Source organism: Bombina bombina, chromosome 1 (assembly GCF_027579735.1).
Source record: "Bombina bombina isolate aBomBom1 chromosome 1, aBomBom1.pri, whole genome shotgun sequence".
In the NCBI taxonomy this organism is placed as follows: domain Eukaryota; kingdom Metazoa; phylum Chordata; class Amphibia; order Anura; family Bombinatoridae; genus Bombina; species Bombina bombina.
Window position 1 is genome coordinate 1431729746 of NC_069499.1, and position 27290 is coordinate 1431757035.

Genomic DNA, 27290 nt, shown 5'->3' on the forward strand with positions numbered 1-27290 from the left:
GGATTCATTGAAGTATCAGGAAATGCTAGAGAAAATGTCATGCCGTCTATGAGGAAGCTGAAGCTTGGGCCTTCACGTCTGCTCTCCTCCTCTACCTAGCCTCATGTAGGCCAACCTAGAAAAGTGTCCCTCTTTGGCAATATCAAATTTTGGGAGGTATGCTAAAATAATTGCCGACACAGTAAAAGAGTCGTCAAACACAACAATTGTTATTATGCATGAAAACATTTAATGATCCCAAGCATACCTCAAATTTCACCAAGGCTTGGTTGCAAAAGATGTCCTGGAAAATTCTGCAGTGGCCATCACAGTCACCTGACTTGAACCCCATAGAAAATCTCTGGTGATATTTGAAGATGGCGGTTGCAGCACGCAAACCCAAGAATATTTCGCAACTTGAGGCCATTGCTCATGAGGAATGGGTTAAGATTCCTCAGGAACGCTACCAGAAGCTGGTGTCTGGCTATGCATCTCGTTTGCAGCAGGTCATAACAGCAAAAGGGTGCTCTACTAAGTACTAAAGATGCTTGCTATGAAGGGGTTGAATAAATTTGAGATAGCTGAATTCATTAAAAGTTGCATTTTCAGTTGAATTTGGGGAAACCACTTGAAGCATTCAGTGCGTTGAGCTATTTCACTTGCTTTTGTTTGATTTGTTCATTACAAACAGCTGAAAGTCTGTACATTTTGACAATAAACCTAATTTGAAATGGGGGTTGAATAATTTTGAATGCAACTGTATGTATGTATGATTTTTTTTTTTTATATATAAAAGATTTTTGTGATGAACATTGGAATTTAAAGTATTCATAGCTACCTTCTGCTTTAGGTCAGTTGGTCTAACGCTGTGTGGGGTAAAAGTGAACCATAACTGTTATGGTTTTTTTAACAGCACGTCCCATTGAAGTCTATGGGGAGAAGAAGTTAAGGTGGTCACGATATCCGAAGTCCTGAAGTTAGCACGTATCAGTCTTTAGCTTGCGCATTAACTTTTTACATCAAACTTGTAATACCCTGCCACGTTAAAATTTTACTTTGAGTAAAGTTAGCTCACAAGCACATAATTTAGTTAGCGCGCCACTTGTAATCTAGCCCTATGTGTTTGATCCTTACAAAGGAGTTAAACGCAAAACTAATTGGAAGCATTACAGTTACCAAGCAAGAAACCTCTGATTGGCTCCCAGGCTCTGTTCTGCTTGGGAGAGCTTCTGGGCTGAACTTTACCTATGTGTTTAACATATTTGACTGGATTAAGCACAGAGTAGGCTAAGGTAATGTCCCTTTCAAAGGCATCATAACTAATAATTTATTTTCAGACCCATACATTTTTACTTTCAATTAATGCTAATTATGCCTAATTCACAGTATCACTACGTTTAATTAATCTTACAGTGTTGTCAAACAAGGCCTTTAAATTATTCACTGTAAATGTTAAATGGCAGTAGCAGCAGCAGCTAAAGAATATTTAATGGGACATAAGTGTCAAAACTAATAAAGCACATGAGTACATTTGAATTTTAAAAAGAAGCATTTTTGCAGTACACTTAGATTAACATACTCTGGGCCAGATTACGAGTGGAGCGCAAACGTTTTCACCCAAAGATAAGGGGTTTATCGCCAGTATTTGCGCTCTTTGGGGCTTACTGCCGGTATTATAACTTTAAAGTAAATGCGATCGCTTGAGAGCAATTGCGATTTTCGCTAAATGATTACCGTGACTTCAGAGCTCTGATTAACTGTTTCGCGAAACATAAAAGTTGCACAAAACACATAAAAAATGCATTACACAATACAGTTACAGTCATAACATCATCTAATAAAAATAATTTAAAAAGTAATATTGCACACAAAAGTTATAAAGGGGTATATTTATCAAAGCCTCAACTATGCTGCATTCGCCGGCACCAATACGCTCGCCTAACATTGCGGCCACGGACCTGAATACGCTCTCCATATTTATAAAAAAAGCCAGGAAAAAAGACGCGCAACCAAGTACGGGGCGATGAGCATCGGACTGTTGTTAAGTAGCAGTTATCGATCTCGCGTCTATTCGGCTTTTTACCAAATTTATTTATACCCTGTCACTAAACGCCGCCACTATACTAAAATGTTTAACCCATATCCCGCTGCTCCCGACCCCGCTGCAGTCCTTTGCCTGCCTGAGACCTCATATCTTTGAGCCTTTGGGGGATATTTATCAAGCCGTCAACTGCAAATACGCCGGAATTCCGCAGCGTAATTGTTGCGAGCTTGACCGGCAAAAGTTGAAATCTGTGACGTAACATACTGTACGATCCGCCGGTCTCAATCAGACGCAGATCAATGCTTACATCATTACAGATGTTCTGAATACACATTCGACTCTATTTGACACTTTTTCAAAGTTGTCAAATAGTTAACAGGTACGCTCGCTGCTATTTCGGCCCAGCGTACCTGGTTTCCATAGGAATTAATGGGAGTCTGAAAGCAGCGAAAGCTTATGTTCAATGCTGAAAACAAGTTACGTTTACACCTAACAGCCTAACATAAGCCCCGAGTCTAAACATCCCTAATCTGCCGCCCCGACATCGCCGCAATCTAAAATCTAAATAAAATTTATTAACCCCTATCCCGCCGCTCCCGGACCCCGCCACCACTAAATAAAGTTATTAACCCCTATCCCGCTGCTCCCGGACCCCGCCGCAACCTAAATAAAGTTATTAACCCCTATCCCGCCGCTCCCAGACCCTGCGGCCACTAAATAAACCTATTAACCCCTAAACCGCCAGCCCCCCACATCGCCATAAACTAAATTAAGGTATTAACCTCTAAACCGCCAGCCCCCTACATCGCCTAGGCCCTAAACTAAATTAAGCTATTAACCCCTAAACCTAAGAACCTGCTAACTTTAAATTAAAATAAACTAATTTTAAACTATTAATTAACCTACCCTAACTATTATACTACAATTAAATTAAACTACCAATTAAATTAACTAAATTACATATTAAAAAAACCTAACCCTACTCAAATTATTTAAATATACTATTTAACCTTATTAAAAATTACTAAATTACCAAAAAAAATAAACGCAAAGTTACAAATAATAAAAAACACTAAATTACGAGAGAAAAAAACACATTATCAAAAATAAAAAAGAATTACACCTAATCTAATAGCCCTATCAAAATAAAAAAAAAACCCTAGCCTACAATAAACTACCAATGGCCCTTAAAAGGGCCTTTTGTGGGGCATTGCCACAAAGAAATCAGCTCTTTTACATGTAAAGAAAAATACAAACACCCCCCAACAGTAAAACCCACCACCCAACCAACCAACCCCCAAATAAAAACCCTATCTAAAATAACCTAAGCTCTCCATTGTCCTGAAAAGGGCATTTGTATGGGCATTGCCCTTAAAAGGGCATTTAGCTCTTTTACCTGCCCAGACCCTACTCTAAAAATAAAACCCACCCAAAAAAAACTTAAATAAACCTAACACTAACCCCCGACGAGCCACTTACAGTTATTGAAGTCCCGCTTGAAGGATCCATCCAGCCGGCAAGAAGTCTTCACCCGGACGGCCTCTTCCATCTTCATCCAGACGGTGAAGTCTTCATCCAGACGGCATCTTCTATCTTCATCCATACGGCGCGGAGCGAGTTCATCCTGAAGACATCCGGCGCAGAGCTCCTCTTCAATACGGTCGCCGACATAAACTGGAACTTAAATGCAAGTGACGTCATCCAAGATGGCGTCCCTTGCAATTCTATTGGCTGAAAGGTTCCAATCAGCAAATAGGATTAGAGCAGCTAAAATCCTATTGGCTGTTCCAATCAGCCAATAGGATTGAGCTCTCATCCTATTGGCTGTTCCAATCAGCCAATAGGATTAAGCTCTCATCCTATTGGCTGATTGGAACAGCCAATAGGGTGAGAGCTGCTCACATCCTATTGGCTGATTGGAACAGCCAATAGGATTTTAGCAGCTCTAATCCTATTGGCTGATTGGAACCTTTCAGCCAATAGGAATGCAAGGGACACCATCTTGGATGATGTCACTTGCATTCAAGTTCCAGTTTACAGCAGCGACCTTATTGAAGAGGAGCTCCACGCCGGATGTCTTCAGGATGGACCCGCTCTGTGCCGGATGGATGAAGATAGAAGATGCCGTCTGGATGGTGACTTCGCCGGCTGGATGAAGATGGAAGAGGCCGTCCGGATGAAGACTTCTTGCCGGCTGGATGGATCCTTTAAGCGGGACTTCAATTAATGTAAGTTGATCATCGGGGGTTAGTGTTAGGTTAATTTAAGGGATTTTTGGGTGGGTTTTATTTTTAGAGTAGGGTCTGGGGAGGTAAAAGAGCTAAATGCCGTTTTAAGGGCAATGCCCATACAAATGCCCTTTTTCAGGGCAATGGGGAGCTTAAGTTATTTTAGATAGGGTTTTTATTTGGGGGGTTGGTTGCTTGGGTGTTGGATTTTACTGTTGGGGGGTGTTTGTATTTTTTTTTACATGTAAAAGAGCTGATTTCTTTGGGGCAATGACCACAAAAGGCCCTTTTAAGGGCCATTGGTAGTTTATTGTAGGCTAGGGTTTTTTTTATTTTTTTTGGGGGGGGCTTTTTTATTTTGATAGGGCTATTAGATTATGTGTAATTCTTTTTTATTTTTGATAATGTGTTTTTTTTTCGTAATTTAGTGTTTTTTATTTTTTGTAACAGCGTTTATTTTTTTTGTAATTTAGTAATTTTTAATAAGGTTAAATAGTATATTTAAATATTTTGAGTAGGGTTAGTTTTTTTTAATATGTGATTTAGTTAAAGGGACACTGAACCCAATTTTTTTTTTTTTTCGTGGTTCAGATAGAGCATGCAATTTTAACCCCTTAACGACTGAGGACGTGCAGGGTACGTCCTCAGAAAAAAGGCAGTTAATGCCTGAGAACGTACCCTGCACGTCCTCAGTGTGGAAAGCAGCTGGAAGCGATCCTGCTCGCTTCCAGCTGCTTTCCGGTTATTGCAGTGATGCCTCGATATGGAGGCATCCTGCAATAACCCTGCATGGCCATCCGATGCAGAGAGAGCCACTCTGTGGCCCTCTCTGCACCGGACATCGGTGGCCGGTAACGTTGGTGGGTGGGAGCTGACTTGGGAGGCGGGTGGGCGGCCATCGATGGGCCGTATAAGGTGGAGGGGGGCGGGATCGGGGCCGGAGCTGACGGGGGCGCGCACGGGCGCGCGCGCGTGCACAGAGGGTGGCGGGCGGGCGCGTGCACGGGGCGGGAGCGGGTGGGAACCGCTATACTACAGAAAATTAGATTGTAACTGTGGGGGAAAAGGGACAAATTAAAAAACAAATAAACTTCAGTAAAAGGGATCTTGGAGGGGTGGGGGGTTGTTCTTGGGTGTGGGGGGAGCTACACTACAGAAAAAGGGATTTTTCTTAAAAAAAAAGCACATTTTTGTTCTAAACTGGGTACTGGCAGACAGCTGCCAGTACCCAAGATGGCGCCCATTAAGGCAGAGGGGGAGGGTTAGAGAGCTGTTTGGTGGGGGATCTGTGAGGTTGGGGGCTAAGGGGGGATCCTACACAGCAGCATATGTAAATATGCTAAAAAAAGAAACTCAAAAAAGCCCAAATATACCTTTTATTTTAGTACTGGCAGAATTTCTGCCAGTACTTATACTTAAGATGGCGGGGACAATTGTGGGGTGGGGGAGGGAAGAGAGCTATTTGGGAGGCATCAGGGGGTCTGATGTTTCAGGTGGGAGGCTGAGCTCTACACTAAAGCTAAAATTAACCCTGCAAGTTCCCTACAAGCTACATAATTAACCCCTTCACTGCTAGACATAATACACGCGTGATGCGCAGCAGCATTTAGCGGCCTTCTAATTACCAAAAAGCATCGCCAAAGCCATATATGTCTGCTATTTCTGAACAAAGGGGATCCCAGAGAAACATTTACAACCATTTGTGCCATAATTGCATAAGCTGTTTGTAAATGATTTCAGTGAGAAACCTAAAATTGTGAAAAAGTTAACGTTTTTTTTTTATTTGATTGCATTTGGCGGTGAAATGGTGGCATGAAATATACCAAAATGGGCCTAGATCAATAGTTGGGGTTGTCTACTACACTACACTAAAGCTAAAATTACCCCAAAATGCTCCCTACATGCTCCCTAATTAACCCCTTCATTGCTGGGCATAATACACGTGTGGTGCGCAGTGGCATTTAGCGGCCTTCTAATTACCAAAAAGCAATGCTAAAGCCATATATGTCTGCTATTTCTGAACAAAGGGGATCCCAGAGAAGAATTTACAACCATTTATGCCATAATTGCACAAGCGGTTTGCAAATAATTTCAGTGAGAAACCAAAAGTTTGTAAAAAATTTGTAAAAAAGTGAACGATTTTTTGTATTTGATCGCATTTGGCGGTAAAATGGTGGCATGAAATATACCAAAATGGGCCTAGATCAATACTTTGGGTTGTCTACTAAAAAAAAATATATACATGTCAATGGATATTCAGAGATTCCTGAAAGATATTAGTGTTCTAATGTAACTAGCACTAATTTTTAAAAAAAATGGTTTGGAAATAGCAAAGTGCTACTTGTATTTATGGCCCTATAAGTTACAAAAAAAGCAAAGAACATGTAAACATTTGGTATTTCTAAACTCAGGATAAAATTTTGAAACTATTTAGCATGGGTGTTTTTTGGTGGTTGTAGATATGTAACAGATTTTGGGGGTCAAAGTTAGAAAAAATGTGTTTTTTTCGATTTTTTCCTCATATTTTATATTTTTTTTTATAGTAAATGATAAGATATGATGAAAATAATGGTATCTTTAGAAAGTCCATTTAATGGCGAGAAAAACGGTATATAATATGTGTGGGTACAGTAAATGAGTAAGAGGAAAATTACAGCTAAACACAAACACCGCAGAAATGTAAAAATAGCCTTGGTCCCAAACGGACAGAAAATGGAAAAGTGCTGTGGTCATTAAGGGGTTAAGCAACTTTCCAATTTACTCCTATTATCAAATTTTCTTCATTCTCTTGGTATCTTTATTTGAAATGCAAGAATGTAAGTTTAGATGCCAGCCCATTTTTTGTGAACAACCTGGGTTGTTCTTGCTGATTGGTGGATAAATTCATCCACCAATAAAAAAGTGCTGTCCAGAGTCCTGAACCAAAACAAAAGCTTAGATGCCTTCTTTTTCAAATAAAGAAAGCAGGAGAACGAAGAAAAATTGATAATAGGAGTAAATTAGAAAGTTGCTTAAAATTGCATGCTCTATTAGAATCAAAAAAGAAAAATTTTGGGTTCAGTGTCCCTTTAATTAATAGTTTAAAATTAGTTTATTTTAATTTAAAGTTAGCGGGTTGTTAGGTTTAGGGGTTAATAGCTTAATTTAGTTTATGTCGATGTGGGGGGCTGGCGGTTTAGGGGTTAATAGGTTGTGTTGGTGGTAGTGATGTGGGAGGCCAGAATTTTAGGGGTTAATAACTTTATTTAGTGGCGGTGGGGTCCGGGAGAGGCGGGATAGGGGTTAATAACTTTATTTAGTGGCGGCGGGATAGGGGTTAATATGTTTATTTAGTGGCGACGGGGTCCTGGAGCGGCGGGATAGGGGTTAATAAATTTTATTTAGGTTGCGGCGATGTTGGGGCGGCAAATTAAGGGTGTTTAGACTCGGGGCTTATGTTAGGGTGTTAGGTGTAAACGTAATTTGTTTTCTACCTTAGAAATCAATGGGATCTCGGGCAGCATCGAACATAAGCTTTCGCTGTTTTTAGACTCCCATTGATTCCTATGGCATCCGCGGCCTCCAGGGTAGCGAATTGAAAACCAGGTACGCTGGGCTGGAATAGCCGTGAGCGTACCTGTTAACTATTTGATAACTTTGAAAAAGTTTCAAATAGAGCAGAATGTGTATTCGGAACATCTGTAATGACGTAAGCATCGATCTGCGTCGGATTGAGGCCGGCGGATCATGTGTTACGTCACAGATTTCAACTTTTGCCGGTCTGTAGGCTTTGATACCTAGGTCGGATCAAGCTCACCACAATTACGCTGCGGAATTCTGGCGTATTTGCGGTTGACTGCTTGATAAATATCCCCCAAAAGCTTAAAGATATGAGGTCTCAGGCAGGCAAAGGACTTTAACATAGACATACATACATATACATGTCTAAAAATGTATATATATGTATGTATATGTGTGTGTATATATATATATATATATATATATATATATATGTCTACAGATGTATTTATATGTGTATATATGTATTTACAGACACATATACACATATAAACACATAAATACATATGTATATGTAGACATATATAGAAGTACATTGGAGCCCTTTGCAGTTAAGTAGAGGAAAACATGTTAATGCATATTTATGTAATATTTATATTTAATAAAGGTTTTAACTATGTAAATACTGTAAATATTTCACATTACAATGTTCTGCACATAGCGGAATAAATTCTATGTATTTATAAATAGATATTCCTATATATATCTGTATATATCTATATATATACCTATATAAAATCATCTATATATAGGTATAGATATATATTGAACCAAAATACCATCAGATATATGTAGAAATATGTATTTATGAATAAACAGAACATACTCCGCTATGTGCAAAACATTGGAATGTGAAATATTTTCATGTTGGGTTAGCGCACATGAGAATATTCGATCGGGTTTGTGCAAGATTAACTTTAGCTTTTTGCTCTTGTCGGTTTAGCGCAATTGTAAAGTTTACTTTCAACTTGTAATATGAGCGCAACTCGACAAGCACAAAAAGCTTACTTCTAGCGCAATTAACGCTCGAGCTGAAGCATTGTGCTTCACTCGTTTTCTGACCCACAGTGTGCCCATGCAATGCACAAGCTTTTACTTCCACTTCTTTACTAGATCTGCATTTGCTAATATGTTTGTATTGCAAAAATCACTTACCTGTATGCGTACTATTCTATTATAAAATTTGCTTCATTCTATTGGTATCTTTTGTTGAAGGAGCAGCAATGCACTACTGGGAGCTAGATGATCACACTGATTGAGCCAATGAGAAGAGGCAAATATGTGCAGCCACCAATCAGCAACTAGCTCCCAGTAGCATATTGCTGCACCTAAGCCTAATAGGTATGGTTTTCAACAAAAGATATCAAAAGACCAAAGCAATTTAAATTGCATGCTCTATCTGAATCATGAAAGAAAAATGTTGGGTTTCGTGTCCCTTTAAACCTGAACTAAAATGATTAAAGGAATGTTCCATCCTCGGCCTATTACACATCTTACTGGTTCATACAGTTTAAAGGGATATTAAACTGCTGAATACATCAAAAGGATGGTTACAACACACCATACTATTGTTTTTCCTCTTCAAAATTGTTGTCTTATTTTAACCACTTACAATTATCAGTTAGTAAAGCTCTGTATATTCACACTGGCCGCCGCCATCTTGGAGCTTATATTTGGTATTTAACTTTTAATCTGCAAAAAAACAAAAAAATGAAACACTTCCACTCTCTATGGTGTCAGCTAAACTGAAATGAAAAGTACAGCTGTCAAAAAGCCGGAAACATCAGAGATCTATGAAAGTGCACTGTTCCTATCACATGATCCAATAATACCAGAGCTACAAGATGGCCGCGCCCAGTATAAAATGCAGAGCTTTACCAACTGTAATGAGTTAAAATAAGAGAACAGCTTTAAAAGAGCTGCAGGTACAGTATGGGGAGTAGACACTGAACCCAATGTTTTTCTTTCATGATTCAGATAGAGCATGCAATTTTAAGCAACTTTCTAATTTACTCCTATTATCAATTTTTCTTCATTAGAAAAGCAATAATGTAAGTTTAGAAGTCAGCCCATTTTTGGTTCACAGCCTGGGTTGTCCTTGTTGATTGGACAGCACCAATAAACAAGTGCTGTCCAGGGTCTTGCACCAAAAATTGTCTGGCCCCTTAGCTTAGATGCCTTCTTTTTCAAATAAAGATAGTAAGACAACGTAGATTTTTTTTTTCAATAGGAGTAAATTAGAAAGTTGCTTAAAATTGCATGCTCTTTCTGAATCATGAAATTCGGGTTTGGTGTCCCTTTAAATAACATGCTTTTTTTTACCAGATTCAAAACCTTCGTATTATGTATAAGATGCAATTGGCACTTAAGGGTAGATTTATTATGCTGCGGATGCAGCTGTTTCTGCGCAAGCCTTTAGGCTCGCCGGAAACAAATGTTAAGAAGCAGCGGTCGTAAGACCACTGCTCCTTAAAGGGACATGAAACCCAAATTTTTTTCTTTCTTGGTTCAGATAGAGAATACAATTTTAAACAACTTTCTAATTTACTTCTATTATTTAATTTGCTTTCTTCTCTTGTTATCCTTTGCTGAAAGGTTTATCTAGGTAAGCTCAAGAGCAGCAAAGAACCTAGGTTCTAGCTGGTAAAAGCTGCTGATTGGTAGCTGCAGATATATAACGATTGTTATTGGCTCACCCATGTGTTCAGTTAGAAACCAGTAGTGCATTGCTGCTCCTTCAACAAATGATACCAAGAGAATGAAACAAATTTGATAATAGTAAATTAGAAAGTTGTTTAAAATTGTATTCTCTATCTGAATTATAAAATAATTTTTTTGTGTTTCATGTCCCTTTAACTTATCCGCCACCTCTGAGGTGGCGGACAGCAAACATCCCGATCGGATACGATCGGGATGATTGACACACCTTGCTAGAGGCCGATTGGCCGCGCATGTGCAGGGGGCGGCATTACACAAGCATTTCACCAGAATGAAATGCTTGTGCATTTAGCGATGTCGGGCAGACCTGATCCACTACAGCAGATCATGTCCGCCCGACATTTGATAAATCTACCCCTTTGAATTTAATGAATTGAATTGAATTTTTTTTAAGATAAATAATGTACCTGAATAAAACTGTTGGCGGAAGAAAGGGTACAAATACAGTGATAGGTAATACAACCCAAAAAGGTTTTCATTGGCTTAAAGCACTTTTACCATTTTGTCTTTACAATGGAAAGAAAAATCATAACACTTACCACTCTTATAAAGGAAGAATGAAGGGCGAGATGCATCAATAGCAACAGATATAGGTCCAATATTAGCCAAAGCTTCCTTGAGTGCTTCCTCAGTTTCGGGTGTAACATCTCTGTAGCTGGAACATGTTGCAGCTTTTTCATCTGGGCTGTAATGACATGTTTCATCCTAATGTAAACAAAATATATAGGGTACTTATTCATGATGATAAGAAAATGGAATAACAAAAAATGTAGTGAAAGCAACTTTCTTATGTCCACAATACAGTCTCTGGTTAACACAAAATTCACCTAATAGTTTTTCTCTCGTGCTTTTCTTATAGCCTTTTGCAAGGTAGAGCAGATATAAACTTGCCAGAAGAATTCTTGACTCCTCTTACCATATAAACCCCCTTCCAACTAGCAACAGTCAGTATTTTTACCTATTTTTTCTTTCCTATGGTATGGAGAGTCCACAACGTCATTCCAATTACTAGTGGGATATTCAACTCCTGGCCAGCAGGAGGAGGCAAAGAGCACCCCAGCAAAGCTGTTAAGTGTCACTTCCCTTACCCATAATCCCCAGTCATTCTCTTTACCTTTGTCAATGGAGGATGTGCGAAGTCGGTGTCTGAAGAATTTAATCCTTTTAATGGGTACTTTTCCCTGCAAGCAAGGATTGGGGTCTAGCTGTGTCCATGTCAATCTCTTTAGTAAGAGTAGTGGTGTCTTTTAGCAGTTAGAAGGCGGCGAGGTAGTCTTTGCTTTACTTCTAACATTTATGCTACTCCTATTATAGAAAACCAGGGTTGGTTACTTTGTGTTTTCTTTTCTCTCCATGTCCCTGCCAGCGGTCGATTGAGGCTGACAGACTGGGAAGTGCTGTGTTTGCTCCACAGCAGAAGATCCTGGAGGGCAAGTTTGTTTATATCCTTATTCAAACCCTTCCCTTGGCAGGTATAACTGTTACTGTCATCAGGGAAAGGGAGTACTTTGAATGGTGACCAACTGGCACCTCCATTGCCCTTTTAGATGGGTCTGGAAACCTTAGTTATATCCCTGGTTGGGGATATTAGTTATTTGAGCAGTTTGGATCTACTGGCATCTTCTCTGACATAACTTATCTATTCTAATAGTTTTGTTTACACTTAAAAATGACACACAGGGTTGAGACTTTTATTTATTTGTGTGGACCTTTATAATGGAGCATCTACACTCTAGCTCCTTTAGCGGGTATGTTCCTCATTTAAAGCAGCGGCACCTCCGGCTTCAGTAGAGGAGGCTACCGTTGACTGTGTTATGCTTATATTTTCATAACATTGATGCGTGCCATTATCTGATGCTGCGGTGGCTTCTCCAGCTAGATGAGAGGAGACTACCGCCAGCCTTTTTTTAGAAAATAATCTCTGGCAGTGCTTTTTTGGCAATCGCAATGAACGCCAATACACTGATTGAAAGTTTTTCCCCATGAACCTGCAAGTCCCATATTACGTTTCTGATGCAACACTCAGTTACGGCACTTGCTTAATACGGTGCTGGCTAATGCATACTTCTTTATTAGTAAGATGCTAGATAGCGATGACCACATATGAATAGTTTCTCCCCTCATCTGTTATCGAGTTAATAATTTAGAGGGGTCTCGCTGGTGCACTAAGCTTCAGGTGTTTATCTTTTGTGTCAGCTCTATTTTATCATATGCGGCTATGTACCTTTATCCTCATATTAGAAGACTATTGGCACCATTTTGGAAATAGCTTTTCTATTTCCCACTATGAGCAGTGAGGTTTGCGATTTGAGCACAGAAGTCTTCATCATGTAATGTTAAGTACGATCTCTATGTGTGCCTCATTTAAACCTATTCAGCCTAGACTTTCATAGAGGTTTATTCCCCTCCTAAGGTGTTTTCTAACAGTTTTTATGTGTACTGATAATTCTGCCTCTAGGATATGAGGGATGAGTTTTTTATTATGGGAGTGTCATGTTTCTGTGATATCCCTTTAAGACTTACCTCAGAGTCTATATAAGGCACGCCCTCTTCCTGGTTCAGGGCTGAGGTACTATAACCTAACTGAATTATCCTAGCCAAATTATTACTGGATTTCTAAATACAAAACAATAGAATCCTCTTTCTATAAACTTGGATTTGTGCCAAGCAATCCGATACAAAGTTAAACAGATTTCATTTCAACAACTTTGTAACAAATCTTGCAGCCTCAGTTATTACATGCTGTTCCCAGTCACACGCTGCAAACAGAGCAAAGCAGGCTCCACAGCTGCTAGTCAGCTCAAATTAATTACAGCTTCTCTGAGTAGTTTGCACGCTGCAAACTAACTCAGCTACCATAGCAGGATCCCTTCATCTCAGCAAACCAGTCTGGGACTCCGGATTACAGTCATCCGTCTCAGGAACAACACGGATCACCCACCTGCACCTAGCCCTACAAACCAAACACCGGTAAGCTCAAATAAGCATTGTGATCACTCTGTGCTATACCGGTTACGATTTTAACACACTGGCTCCTCAGATTTAACCTCACAAGGATAAACTGCACATATTGTTAACTGTGCAATAATTCTTCAATAAATCTACAGTAACCCTCCTGTATATAAGCTTAAATTAATGACGCTACAAGCTGCATCTAAGAAGCCTTATACTGATTGTGGAACATAGCTGATTACATTCATTGTGCTTAATTTCTATGAACTTCAAATTGCCATAAAAAAATATGAAGTGTAAATATTCCTTATTTATAGAAATCAGTATAGTGGGCAAGTGTATAAACAATTTATTATTTAAGGAACTACAGTAGACAATAGGCACATTCTTGCTCTCACACCATATACTATCACACCTACATTCTATGCCTAATCTAATATCTGTCTACTCTTTGCTCCCACTCTCTGACTACTCACAGTCCCCTCAGTCTATGAGCAAATCTAGACTCTAAATACATCTAGAGTCAAAGGTTGGTGTGAGACTGAGTGGAAATAGACTGCATGCATTCTTTATATATACATATGCATAACATTAACACAGTATCCTTACAGGGAGTGTTTATTATAATAAATCATATATCCTACAATTTTAGTTTTCATGATTTATTTTCTCATACTAAATACAGTCGCCTAGATTACGAGTTCTGCATTAGCCTTAAAAAGCAGCGTTAAGGGGTCTGAACACTGCTTTTTAACGCCCGCTGGTATTACGAGTATGGCAGGTAAAGGTGTACCGCTCACTTTTCTTCCGCGACTTTTGTCTACCACAAATCCCCATACGTCAATTGCGTATCCTATCTTTTTAATGGGATTTGCCTAATGCTGGTATTACAAGTCTTGGAAGAAGTGAGCGGTACAGCCTCTACCGCCAAGACTCCTACCGCATTTAAAAGTCAGTAGTTAAGAGCTTTATGGGCTAACGCCGGAACATAAAGCTCTTAACTAAAGTGCTACAAAGTACACTAACACCCATAAACTACCTATGTACCCCTAAACCGAGGCCCCCCCACATCGCAAACACTATAATAAAATTATTTAACCCCTAATCTGCCGACCGGACATCGCCGCCACCTACATTATACCTATGAACCCCTAATCTGCTGCCCCTAACATCGCCGACACCTACATTATAGTTATTAACCCCTAATCTGCCGCCCCAACGTCACCGCCACCCAACTACAATTATTAACCCCTAATCTGCCGACCGGACATCGCCGCCACTATAATAAATGTATTAACCCCTAAACCGCCGCACTCCCGCCTCGCAAACACTATAATTTTTTTATTAACCCCTAATCTGCCGTCCCTAACATCGCTGCCACCTAAATACAATTATTAAACCCTAATCTGCCACACCCAACGTCGCCGCTACTATATTAAATGTATTAACCCCTAAACCTAAGTCTAACCCTAACACCCCCTAACTTAAATCTAATTTTAATAAATCTAAATAAAATTACTATCATTAAATAAATTATTCCTATTTAAAACTAAATACTTACCTATAAAATAAACCCTAATATAGCTACAATATAACTAATAGTTACATTATAGCTATTTTAGGATTTATTTTTATTTTACATGCAACTTTGTATTTATTTTAACTAGGTACAATAATAACTATTTAATAACTACCTAGCTAAAATAAATACAAAAGTACCTGTAAAAATAAATCCTAACCTAAGTTACAATTACACCTAACACTACTCTATAATTAAATTAATTAACTAAACTACCTACAATTAAATACAATTAAATTGATTGACCTTGCATTCTATTGGCTGATCGAAACAGCCAATAGAATGCAAGGTCAATCCGATTGACTGATTGGATCAGCCAATCGGATTGAACTTCAATCTGATTGGCTGATTGAATCTGCCAATCAAATTTTTCCTACCTTAATTCCGATTGGCTGATAGAATCCTATCAGCCAATCAGAATTCGACGGACGCCATCTTGGATGACATAATTTAAAGGAACCATCATTCATCGGGAAGTCGTCGGCCAGGATGGATGTTTCGCCGCTCCGGATGGATGAAGATAGAAGATGCCGCTTGGATGAAGACTTCAACCGGATGGAGGACCTCTTCTGCCCCGCTTGGATGAAGACTTCAGCCGGATGGAAGACCTCTTCTGCCCCGCTTGGATGAAGAATTCGGCCTGGCTTGGTGAAGACGACTCAAGGTAGGGAGATCTTCAGGGGGTTAGTGTTAGTTTTTTTAAGAGGGGTTTGGGTGGGTTTTAGAGTAGGGGTATGTGGGTGGTGGGTTGTAATGTTGGGGGGTATTGTATTTTTATTTACAGGTAAATGCGCTGATTACTTTGGGGCAATGCCCCGCAAAAAGCCCTTTTAAGGGCTGGTAAAAGAGCTGATTACTTTGTAATTTAGGGTAGGGACTTTTATTATTTTGGGGGGCTTTTTATTTTATTAGGGGGCTTAGATTAGGTGTAATTAGTTTAAACTTCTTGTAATTTTTTATTTTCTGTAATTTAGTGTTTGTTTTTTTGTACTATAGTTTAGTTAATTTAATTGTATTTAATTGTAGGTAGTTTAGTTAATTAATTTAATTATAGAGTAGTGTTAGGTGTAATTGTAACTTAGGTTAGGATTTATTTTACAGGTACTTTTGTATTTATTTTAGCTAGGTAGTTATTAAATAGTTAATAACTATTTAATAACTATTGTACCTAGTTAAAATAAATACAAAGTTGCATGTAAAATAAAAAGAATTAGGCTATGTTTTAAACATTAGGTCTACTTATATTATCCTTCTTTTCTACCGTAGAATATATGATTACTATGTTATAAGCACTAGAAATGCTTATCTTATCTTTTGTCTGCTGTGCATATTTAAGACATAAGTAGGGGAATATTAATATTTACATGATTTATTTTCCTACTACCATGGAAATATCTTCTGGATATTTTTATAACTCTTTTGTTGGCTTATCTTTCCAGTTGAAGATATTATATATATGTCTTAGGGATTATCCATGTTCATGTTTTATTTTTTTTATTTGTTTTCTACGGTAGAAAAATATATACAGGAGATTGTTATTAATCTGACCACTTGTAATTCAGTGGGTAAATCTCCAATCTACTAAATCTCCATTTCCTGTTTTAACCTTAGCTATCCTTACAGCTGTGTATTCAGCAATGCTATGGCATTTAGGGGAAGTCTGTGTAAAGTAGGCTATAGCATCCAAGTGAGTCATTATGACTATCTCATTTATAGTATGGGTTTAGGGATTATCAACATTTATTTGATTTATCTCTATCCTGATTCATTATGATTAAGTATAGGTATATACTGTTATTGTTATAAGCATCATAATTGCTTAATTTGCTCAATACATTTTAAATGTATGCTCTAGGGATTTTTTTGTCCCTTTCCTACCGTAGATGATTACTAAATTTTGGACTTAGCCTCTACTCCTCAAATCTTATGGGGTTCGATGGGGCTCTTCTGGCACTAGCCAGATGTTAAGGAATTACAGTAACATCTGCCCTGGACTATATCTTGGTTAAGGTGCCTTCTTTTCTTTTTGTAAGATGTTTTTGTCTATTATACGTTCCCACGGGTGGAAAGTGAATCTAAAGAAGAGGAATGATTATAGATTCTCTGTCTATGAAGATTTTGCTGACGAAGGTCAAAAAATCCAAAGCCCTCTGGTGGCTCAGTGGAAAGTCACTGGGATACAACATGAGAGACCAGAGTTAAACATGGGGGCATGACAGTACCCCCTTCCCAAGGCTGACCTCTGGGCAGCTTTATCTTTCTCATAGACTTGAAGGTCTTTAAAGCAAATGATGGCTCTTTCAGAGGTTTAAACTTCTGACTTCCTGCCTGTCACTTCAGTCCTCAACCTGTCCATCTGTGGCTCAGTGTATGGAAGTAATTGGTCTGTTGGTTGCTTCCATGGACATCATTCTGTTTTGCTCTGTACCATCTGAGACTCCTACATTTATGCATGCTCAGACAACGGAATGGAGACCACTCGGACCTATTACAGAGGATAGCTCTGGTTCCCCTAACTAGAGTCTATCTTGATGGTTTTCACAGGACCATCTGTCTCAAGGTATATGCTTCCTAAGACCATCCTGGGTGATTGTAACCACGGACGCCAGCCTTTTAGGCTGGGGAGCAGTTTGGGGTTCTTTAAAGGCTCAGGGTTTTTGGACTCAAGAGGAGTCTTTTGATCCCATAAACATCTTGGAGTTGAGAGCAATTTACAATGCCTCATCAGCCTGGCCTCAACTAGCTTTAGTCTGATTTATCAGATTTCAATCGGACAATATCTCCTCAGTGGCTTACATCAATCACCAGGGAGGAACTTGGAGTTCCTTAGCAATGAAGGAGGTGACTCACATTCTCCACTGGGCGGAGTCTCATGATTGTCTAATCTCTGTCTTCCGTATCCCAGGTGTGGACAACTGGGAGGTGTTTTTTCTGAGCAGGAAGAATTTTCATTCCGGGGATTGGGCTCTCCACCCAGAGGTTTTCAATTGATAACTCTCAGGTGGGGGATTCCAGAGTTGGAACTGATGGCGTCTCGTCAAAACGCCAAGCTTCCAAAGTACGGTTCAAGATCAAGAGATCCTCAGGCCGCTCTGATAGACGCTCTAGCGGTTCCCTGGATCTTCTCTCTGGCATACCTGTTTCCTCCATTTGTTCTCCTTCCACAAGTCATTGTTTGTATCAAACAGGAGAGAGCATAAGTAATTCTAATAGCTCCTGCATGGCCTCACAGGATCTGGTTTGCAGATCTGGTAAGGATGTCATCTCTTCCTCCTTGGAGGTTACCTCTCAGGAAGCACCTTTTAATTTAGGGTACATTGCTCCATCCAAACCTGGATCCTCTGAAGCTGAATGCTTGGAGATTGAACGCCTAGTTCTGTCTAGACGTGGGTTTTCTGAAGGTGTCATTGATACTATGCTTCAGGCTCACAAACCTGTTACTCGCAAGATCTACCTTAAGGTATGGCGTAAATATCTTTATCGGTGCAAATCTAAGGGTTTCTCCTGGAGCCGGGTGAGGATTCCTTGTATTTAATATTTTCTTCAGGATGGCCTGGAGAAAGGTTTGTCAGTCAGTACTCTAAAGTGTCAGATTTCTGCACTGTCTATTCTTTTGCACAAATGTCTGGCAGATTTGCCAGATGTTCAAGCTTTTGTTCAGGCACTGGTCAGAATCAGGCCTGTGTTTAAACCTGTTGCTCCTCCTTGAGCCCTAATTTTGTTCTTAAAGTTTTACAACAGGCTCCGTTTGAGCCAATGCATGTTGTTGATATAAAATTGTTATCTTGGACGGTTTGTTTCTTCATGCTATTTCTTCCGCTTGCAGAGTTTTTGAGCTTTCAGCTCTGCAGTGTGATTCCCCGTACCTTATTTTTCATGCAGATAAGGTGGTCCTTCATACTAAATTGGGTTTTCTCCCTAAGGTGGTGTCGGATCGAAACATTAATCAGGAAATTGTTGTTCCTTCTTTTTGTCCTAATCCTTCTTCTCATAAGGAACGTCTTTTGCATAACTTGGATTTTGTGCGCGCTCTAAAATTTTACCTACAAGCTACTAAAGATTTTCATCAATCTTCTGCCCTGTTTGTGGTTTTCTCTTCAAAGTGTAAGGGTCAGAAGGCCACTTCTACTACCCTTTCCCTCTGGTTAAGAAGTATGATTCATTTTGCTTATGAGACAGCTGGACAGCAGCCTCCTGAGAGAATTACAGCTCATTCCACTAGGACTGTCGCCTCATCCTGGGCTTTCAAAATTGAAGCTTTTGTGGAATAGATTTACAAGGCGGCAACATGGTCCTCTTTGCATACTTTTTCCAAAATTCTACAAATTTGATACTTTTGCCTCTACTGAGGCCTCTTTTGGGAGAAAGGTTCTTCAAGCAGTGGTGCCTTCTGTTTTGGTCCTCCTGCATTGTTCTCAATCCCTTTTCATTCTGTGTCCTCTAGCTTGGGTATTGGTTCCAACTAGTAATTGGAATGATGTTGTGGACTCTCCATGCCATAGAAAAGAATTGGGTTTAGTATCCCTTTAAAATTGCATGCTCTATCCGAATCATAAAAGAAAAACAAAATTTATGCTTACCTGATAAATTTCTTTTTGGGCATGGAGAGTCCACGACCCCGCCCTCTTTTTAAATTATATTTTGGCAGTTTTTTGAGTAAACCTCAAGCACCTCTATACCCTTGTGTTTCTTTTTTCCATTTTCCTTCGGCTGAATGACTGGGGATTATGGGTAAGGGAAGTTACACTTAACAGCTTTCCTGGGGTGCTCTTTGCCTCCTGCTGGCCAGGAGTTGAATATCCCACTAGTAATTGGAACTTTGTAGACTCTCAATGCCCGTAAAGAAAGAATTTATTAGGTAAGCATAAATTTAGTTTTTCTTTTATGATTTGGATAGAGCATGCAATTTTAAAGGGATACTAAACCCAATTTTTTTTCTTTAATGATTCAGAAAGAGCATGTAATTTTAAGCAACTTTCTAATTTACTCCTACTATCAATTTTTCTTCATTCTCTTGCTATCTTTATTTAAAAAGCAGGAATTTAAAGCAATGCAATATTCAACGAAGTTATTATAATTATATATACTATACAATGTTGCCTCATAATTAATGGAACATTTTTAATGCATCATACAGGTATGTTAATACTAATTAAACACCAATAGAGTTCAAATTCAAATTACAAATACATCCAGTAATTATTAACATTCACAACTGATACAGTAATCTACATTAGTGCTTTTGCAGTTAATGTATTTAATATATTTACATGTTTAGCAGATTTGATCAGTAATATGTATTTTTCTTTCGTATGATGCCGATAGTACATATGTTCCATACTATGTGGGATATAATTCCCGCCACTAGGAGGAGGCCAAGAACCCACACAAGAGCTTAAATTCCCTCCCACCTCCCATCTCTCCTCAGTTTTTTGCTCTTGGCTTCCCAGGAAAAGAACGAGAATAAGTGTTCCAGCTACTTGCTTATGGATTCATTTTTGGGTGCACAAATCATTGTGAGACCCTTTATCCCTGGGACATATTCACAAAGGAGAGAGAAGAAATTTCCAGCAAGCTGAATGATACAGGGACATAGGGAAAACCCTATTATGTGCACGGTATCTCCCTAGGGATTTCGGCCATATCTACCCTCAGGCGTTGTGGGTACATGTCCCTTAGCCTCCATGTGTGATAACGGTATTTCCTCAAAAATACTCTGCTGTACTTGTATAAGCACTGGATGGGCTTTACTGGATACTGTTACAGTTTGGTGACTGGTAAGCTGGTGGAGGGGCGCAACTTCAGGTAAGCTACTTACCACAGCAAATACACAGCACATAGGCTATTAGAAGGTACTCGGACACAGGTATAGCATAGCCAGGGGATTTAGCCTGCGCTCCCACTGACGCACTTTTTTGGCCAAAACAGGAATATAACTGCCCTTCATTACTCAGGGGGCATTCTCAGACCACTGATACCCTTTTTGGACCCTTTGACAGCCCTGGGACCCTTTTTAGAAAAAAAAAATAGTAGTATGGCTCTTTAAGAAAACCACTTATTGCTTCGTGCAATCAGCGGTTCTCTCACTAGACATCTGGTTAGCCTATGCAGCATGTAGGGAGTGTTTTTTGGGTATTGTTTTATGTTTTTGCACTTAGGGGTCAATTTATCAAGCTCTGTATGGAGCTTGATGCCCCGTGTTTCCTGCGAGCCTTCAGGCTCGCCGGAAACAAAAGTTATGAAGCAGCGGTCTAAAGACCGCTGCTCCATAACCTGTCCGCCTGCTTTGAGGCGGCGGACAGAAATCAACCCGATCAAATACGTCTGTCTGCTTTTTTATATATATTTTTTATTGAAAATCAAGGGTGACAATGAAATTATGCAATACGATTCAAGTACATACCAGTCAAAACAAATCCCAGGTATACAATAATCTGAGATAAGCAATATTGTCTGCTTTTTTTTTACCTAAAATTAGCCTCAAATTGGATCCTGTCAATGGAGGGGGTTGAGTACCCACGCAAGAGCTGTCAGGGGGTCACTTGGTGGCTTTTTGTCAGTAGTTTATTATAGGGCCTAGGTATTACCTTACCCTTTATGCAATTTGCAGGTGTTAGGGGTGTAAATTGGCTAGTGTAGAGGGCTCTCTATCATTATATTTGATCAGAATATGTGTGTTATTTCATGCTCTGCTATAACTGTGAAGTTTGCACATAACGGAACATTGTCCCCACTGAAACAATGTCAAAAATTATGGAGGAGAGTCCTACTGATACCTTTCTGTTTACATTTTGGTGTCTATTTTGCAAATATGTTACAGTGTGCCAGGTCAATCAACTTTGCAATAGTTGTGTACCTCAAATTTCTGCATGCAAATCACCTGAATCCCTCTACTTCCTCTTAGGAATTATGTCCTGTTCCTGTATATATTACTCAGGAAGCCTCTACTGGCTTTACTCCTAAGTTTAAATATAATTTACACAGGGCTATGGCAGAATATTTAGCGACTATCCCCAAGCCAAGTAAGTGTAAACCCAAATCTGAGGATTTACGTCACTCTCTTGATGTGAACATGCAAACTCCTTCCCCTCAACCTCAAATACCTGTCCAGCTTCAGAGCTCTGACTCTGTGGACTCAAATTCATTCAGTTTAGATGGGAAAGTGTCAGCTGGTGACCATGACCATGTTCTTGACCCTAAATTTGACTGCTTTTAGATTTATTGTGGAGCATATTTGCACCTTGTTGCCTTGAGGCACTGAGAACTATAGGTATTTCTGAGGAAAAAACTGCTGAAAACAAGCCTGTAAATCAGTTAAATGTTGTTTTCAAAGCTCCTCCTAAGATTCCAGATGTATTTGAGGTTCCAGATTTGGTTTCTGACTATATAGCAAAAGAATGGAAAAAAACATGGTATTCCATTTGCTCCTCCTTCCAGGTTAAAGAGAATGTACCTGGTTCCAGAACAGATTGTGGAATTATGGGAAACCATACCCAATGTTGTTGGAGCTATTTCCACTCTTGCCAAAGCACTAACATCCCCATTGACGATATTGCCTCTTTCAGGGATATAATGGACTGGAAAATGAAGTCTTTGCTGAGAAAGTTCTTCCTTCAGTCAGCTCTTTTGCTTAAACCAGCATTGTCTATCACCTGTGTGGCCACGGCAGGGCTCTCTCTGAAAAAATGGGTTCTGAACAATCCTCTGCTGAGGGCCTCCAGAATTGCATAGACCCCTTAAAATGGTTAACACCTTTATATGTGAAGCAGTAATGGACATCATCAAGAATCATGTCAAGAACATGTCTTTGACAGTTAATGCATGAAGGGCCTTATGGCTAAAATCATGGTCAGCAGACATGGTTTAAAAAAAATTGGTTTATGTCTCTTTCCTTCCAAGAGAAGATCCTATTTGATTATAATTTGGACTCAATTATTAAGATTATTTCTGGTGGGGAAGAAGCTTTTCTCCCTCAGGACAAGAAATCTAAGGAAAAGAACAGACCAAATAATAGGTTTTCGTTCCTTTTGTTCCTCAGGAGATCAGAAGTCTTCCTCTTCTCAAAAGCCTGAGCTCTTCAAGCAAGCCTGGAAGCCTGGTTCTTTATGTGCAATGAACAAGAAGTGAACTCCAATTCAAAATCTGCATGAAGGTGCGGCCCCCAGTCCAGATCTGGTAGGAAGCTTTTTCAGAAGCCCTGGTTTCAGTCAGTCCAGGACCCCTCAGTTCAAAACATCATATCCCAGGGCTACAGAATAGGTTTTCGCTCCAGGCCTCCTTGAGGACAATTCCATTTGTCTCATGTCCGCAATAATCCTACAAATGCAGCTACCTTCATGCAATGTGTTCAGGATTTAAAGGATATGGGAGTAATTATTCTAGTACCTGTGTCCCAACAGGGTCAAGGGTTTTGATCCAATCTGTTCTGTTAGATGTGAAAACCCTAAACAAGTTTGTCAGGATCCCCACTTTCAAGATAGAAACAATTTGCACAATTGTATCCTTAATCCAAAACGGTCAATTCATGTGTACTATAGACCTCAAGGATGCATACCTGCACATCCCTATCTAAAAGCATCAACATCAATTCCTAAGGTTTGCATTCCTAGACAAATACTACCACTCCATTTGGTCTGGCTACAGCTCCTTTCATCTTCACAAGGATGTTTGGTGCATTGTTGGCAGTGATCAGAGTTCAGGGGATCTCAATTGCCCCTTATGTGGAAATCTCTTAGTGCAGTCTCCTTCCCTGCATCTAGCTTTTGTTCATACCCAAAAGCTATCTTTCCTCCAAGACCACTGTTGGAGAATCAATGTTTCAAAGAGCTCTTTATCTTCAGCTATAAGGATGTCCTTTCTAGGAGTTATAATATTCTGTCTCAGAAGGCATCTCTATCCTTGCAACGTGCTTCATTTCCATCAGTATCTCAATGCATGGCGGTAGTGGCTCTTATGGTTGCTGCTTTGGATACAGTTCCCTTTGTCTGCCTCCACTTCTGACCACTTCAACTGTCTATGCTCAATCAATGGTCAAAGAATTATCTGCAATTAGAACAACAGTTTGCTCTGGACTTGTCTGTCAGCCAATTTCTCTCTTGGTGGATACAAGGTCCTGCTTTGACCCTTGGTGTGGCCTTTCTTTACAAAAGGAGTATTGAAGAAAAGTGGATGAACCAAAATAAGGTACGTCCAAAAGACCAGAGATAAAGCACACTCACTATCTATGAGTTACAGAGACAAGTAGGGTAATATGCAAAAATAGTAAATTTTATGTAATCATAAATATATAAAAACCAACATACATATGTTCAAAAGTATGACTATACACATGAATACAAACAAGGCAAACATACACAACACAAGGGCCCCTCACAAAAAGAGAGCGTTGCTAGCCAGCTAGATGAGTTCATGTAATGCATCATATGCAATTCAGCATTGGAAATATACAATAGATAGTTCTGCATCAATATGAGAAATAACAACCGCTGATTATAAAGCAAAGCACAGTACTTTTAAGCAAGCAAGCGAAGAGACACTCTCTGTCTTAATGTTCCATAACAAGGCTGCAAGTATAACAGAGCGAAACGTGCAAGAGGATGCGTTGGTATGCAGCAGTCGACTCGTGGCATCCCCCCACTATACTTTGCTGAACCTTACTGACCAGGTGGAAGGTGGAGTGAGCTACTTAATGATACTGACTAGCTGAAGGAGAGGTAATATACCTGACACTTGAGACCAGTGCAGTTGGTGACTTGGTTCACGGCGGCACGGCTTGTGTTTTCCCTTGCTAGTGCTCATACGGATACCTATCCTTGGTCCATGTACTTGAAAGACCTATACTGAGCGTTTTTATGCTGGCTCTTATTACTTTTGCATCCTAACAACTATTATCCACTGCTGCTTGCTAGCTTACTAACATGTACATATTCATGATGAACAGTCTATAATATCCTGACGGCTGTACGTAAACCTGTCCTTGTTATGGAACATTAAGACAGAGTGTCTCTTCGCTTGCTTCCTTGAAGTACTGTGCTTTGCTTTATAATCAGCGGTTGTTATTCCTTATACTGATGCAGAACTATCTTACATATATTTCCAATGCTGAATTGCATATGGTGCATTACATGAATTTGTCTAGCCACGCTCTCTTTTTGTGAGGGGCCCTTGTGTTGTGTATGTTTGTCTTCATGTGTATAGTCATACTTTTGTACATATGTATGTTGATTTTTATATATTTTTGATTACACAAAATGTATCCTTTTTTGCATATTACCCTACTTGTCTCTGTAACTCATTATAGATAGTGAGTGTGCTTTATCTCTGGTCTTTTGGACGTACCTTATTTTGGTTCATCCACTTTTCTTCAATACTCCTTTTGTATAAATTTTATCCAGAATGCACCTCATTTATAAGATTCTAGATAAAATATCACATATTATAGTTGAGCTAGCTCTTTGTTCTCCCTTTCTGCATCCTTTCTTTACCGATCTTGGACTATTGTGACGACGTATGCCAGTCTTTTAGGCTGGGTGCAGTCTGAAATTCTCGAGGAGCGCAAGGAGTTTAGTCCCCTCTTGAGGCGAAGTTACTAATCAACATTCTGGAACTCTGAATAATTCTTCAGTCCTGGTCCTCTTAAAAGAGGGAAAGTTTACCTGTTTCCAGTCGGACAATATTCAGCGGTGCCCTACATAAAACATTAAGGGGTACCCACAGTCCTCTGGTTATGCAAGAAGTGTCCCAAATCCTGTCTTGAGCAGAGAAGAATCGATGCTCTCTATCAGTAGTTCACATTCCCGGAGTGAACAATTGGGATGCCAATTACATCAGCCATCAGTCAGTCCATCCAGGAGAGTGGTCTCTCCATCAGGACATCTTTGATCAATTAGTAATCATGGGGCTTCTGGACATAGAATTGATGGCCTCCCATTTAAATCACACTCTTTCTATATATTGTTCAAGATCAAGAGATCCAAAGGTTACAATGATAGACACTTTGGTGTGTACATGGGATTTTCATCCAGCATACTTGTTTCCTTCCTTTGTTCTACTTCCAAGAGTAATTGCTCGAATCAAACAGGAGTCAGCTTTTGGTAATCTTGATTGCTTCAGCCTGGCTCCACAGAACATATATGCGGAGCTAGTGCAAGATGTCCTCTTCTCCTCCATTGCTTCTTTCTCTAAGACAAGATCTATTGTCTCTGGGGCCTCTTTTCCATCACAATTACAAATTTCGAAGTTTAGGAGTGTGGAGGTTGAATGCCTAGTTTTAAAGCATAGAGTGTTCTGATTCATTTACTGTATTGACACTCTGATTCAAGCCAGAAAACCCGTTACCTCAAAAATGTATCACAAAATTTGAAAAGCATACTTTGAATGGTGCTCTCCCAGTGGTTTTTCTTGGTATTATTTTAGGATTCATAGAATTCTCCAGTTTTTACAAGATGGCCTTGGCAAGGGCTTGTCTGCTAGCTCCCTTTTAAGGTCAAGTTTCTGCTTTATCGGTTCTCTTTCTTAGAAAGTTAGCTAAACTTCCTGATGTTCAGACTTTGTCCAGAAGCTAGTAAGAATTAAGCCAGTTGAGACCTATTTCTCTGCACTGGAATTTAGTTCTTTCTGTTCTGCAAGGGCCTCCCTTTGAGCTGATGCATTCCACTGATATTAAACTCTTAACCTGGAAAGTGTTTTTCTTGATAGCAATTTCCTTAGTTAGGAGAGTTTCTGAGTTATCAGCTTTATCCTGTTAATTCTCCATTTTTAGTTTTTCACAAAGATAAAGCTGTCTTCATACTAAATTAGATTTTCTTCCTAAGGTAGTTTCTTTGGAAAATATCAATCAGAAGATTGTTGTTCCTTCTTTGTAACCAGATTCTACTAATTCTAAGGAATTACTTTTACATAATCTTAATGTAGTGAGTACTAAGGAGTTCAGACAATCTTCCAGCTTGTTTGTTCATTACTCGTAAAGGGACTCATAAAGGCCAAAAGGCTACTACTGTAGCTTTGGCCTCTTGGCTCAAACAGGTAATTAACAAGGCTTACTTGGCTGCAAGAAAGTCGCTCCCTAAGCATATCACAGCCCATTCTACAGGAACAGTTGCAACTTCCTTAGGCCTAGATTTAGAGTTCGGCGGTAGCCGTCAAAACCAGCGTTAGAGGCTCCTAACGCTGGTTTTGGCCGCCCGCTGGTATTTGGAGTCAGTGATTAAAGGGTCTAACGCTCACTTTTCAG

General features: G+C 39.5%; 1 protein-coding gene across 1 annotated transcript in view; it reads right to left on the reverse strand.

The window, feature by feature from the left end:
* CTSS (cathepsin S) overlaps positions 1-27290 on the reverse strand; it is a 149170-nt gene that overhangs the window by 14673 nt on the left and 107207 nt on the right. Inside the window, exon 6 of the mRNA XM_053705485.1 lies at positions 11067-11232. Within this exon, the coding sequence (XP_053561460.1) occupies positions 11067-11232 (166 nt within the window). The remainder of the gene's footprint in view (positions 1-11066; positions 11233-27290) is intronic.